The following is a 1,750-nucleotide window of genomic DNA, read 5'->3' on the forward strand; positions in this document are numbered from 1 at the left end:
AACCCGGAAGGGATGGGTAAAGTTATTTCCGAATTACCATACATAATATATATTAGGTATACCATAATCCATATTTGGTGGCGAGGAGCCACGTGGGTTAGCTGACAAATTCGTCCTTGTCACTGGCAGGGATGATATGCGTGGGCTTCACAAGCAATAAAGCATCTCTCGAACGATTGCCGGGCTGGGAGCAGGAATCCTGGGCTTACCACGGCGACGATGGCAGGACTTTCTTCGGCGAGACGCAGGGCCAGGGCAAATTGTATGGCCCCAAGTATTCTGTGAATGACACCATTGGCTGTGGGGTGAATTTCTCGACGAATACTGCTTTTTTTACAAGGAATGGGGTTTTTCTTGGTATGGATCTCTCTCACTTTACTTATACTTTTATTTTTTATGCAAACAAATATTGGTATGATTTAGCTACGGGGCAATTGCTAACAGATTGTGTCTTTGAATCAGGTAATGCGTTCCGGGAATTGCGGAATGTGAAACTATACCCTGCGGTTGGGGTGAAGAAGCAACCCACGACGCATCTAAAGGCGAATTTTGGCCAGTTTCCTTTTGTATATGATATTGACGGGTTGATGGAGGTAAGGCTATTCCTTATTTTTGGAATCAAAAATTCACTACTCGAATGGTCATTTGACTTTCCACACCTATGCTAACGAAAGCTTTTACCTTTGTTCCAGAGAGAGAAACTTAACGTTCAAGCGGAGATAAGGGCTACTAATATTTCCAATTTACATTCCTCCCCCGATGAGAGCACGTTTATCCAGGAGCTTGTGGCTCAATTTTTGGCGCATGGCGGATATGTTGAGACCGCACGCGCCTTTGCTGGAGAGGTCAGGGAGGAGTCGCGGGCTTTGCAGAATGGGCAGGAAACGCCGTTGAGATATTGCCAGGCAGAGGAGGATGTTGATGCTATTAACCGACAGAGTAATCTCGCTTGCCACCCACCCCCTCCCTATCTTAACCACGTCTGTACTAAATTTCTATTTTTTTTTTTTTTTTCAGAAATCCGCACTGCCATTTTGGACGGCGATATCGACAAGGCTTTGAAATTCACAAATGCCTCATACGCTAACGTCCTTCGGGACAATCCACAAATTTACTTTCGTCTCCGCTGTCGGAAGTTCATCGAGATGATGCGTCGCTGCACTGAACCACAGCCTATCGCCCCATCGACGTCCAAGCAGGCAGCCCGCTCATCCAATGGCGCTACTGCTGTATCTGTACACGATACCAGCGACGACGTCTTCGTGCACGATATGGAGCTAGACGAGCATATGAACGATGTCCTGGATGATGGTCATGATTCTTCGGAATCCGATGGGAAAGATCACGACCATTATGATGACCAACACCCAGACCTCGATGACGATGACGACGACGAAGAAAACGGAATGGATGTCGAAGAACCCGCTGACTATAACACCCCAGTATCGACAACAAATGCAGCAAGCTACCACGACCTCCTCCACGAAGCGATCCTGTACGGCCAAGAGCTGCAAGCCGACTACCCCGGTGACCAGGGGCGGGAGTATAAGCGGGGCGCTGGACGATATCTTTTCACTAGTCGCCTACCCGGATCCCAAGTCCAAGGGTGCACGGGCATTTGCTGGAGCCGAAGCGGACGCGTTCCGGTAGCGGAAGAGTTGATTCGGCGATTTTGGGGTGAGTTTACTGGACTTCTTCTTCTCTTTTTCCCCTCTAGTATATTAATAATTTCTTATTCCCTAATAACTAT

General features: G+C 47.8%; 1 protein-coding gene across 1 annotated transcript; it reads left to right on the forward strand.

Annotated features, from left to right (window-relative positions):
* Positions 1-12: 12 nt before the first annotated feature.
* On the forward strand, positions 13-1,725 carry HCAG_04429 (predicted protein; the record flags this gene model as incomplete). The annotated part of the gene is made up of 5 exons (XM_001540539.1): positions 13-16; positions 130-357; positions 463-593; positions 693-1,677; positions 1,718-1,725. The coding sequence occupies 5 exons, from the start codon at positions 13-15 to the stop codon at positions 1,723-1,725; spliced, it is 1,356 nt and encodes a 451-aa protein (XP_001540589.1).
* Between the last annotated feature and the right edge of the window lie 25 nt (positions 1,726-1,750).

The sequence above is a fragment of the Histoplasma capsulatum genome, genomic scaffold, assembly GCF_000149585.1.
Source record: "Histoplasma capsulatum NAm1 scaffold_4 genomic scaffold, whole genome shotgun sequence".
NCBI lineage: Eukaryota > Fungi > Ascomycota > Eurotiomycetes > Onygenales > Ajellomycetaceae > Histoplasma > Histoplasma mississippiense.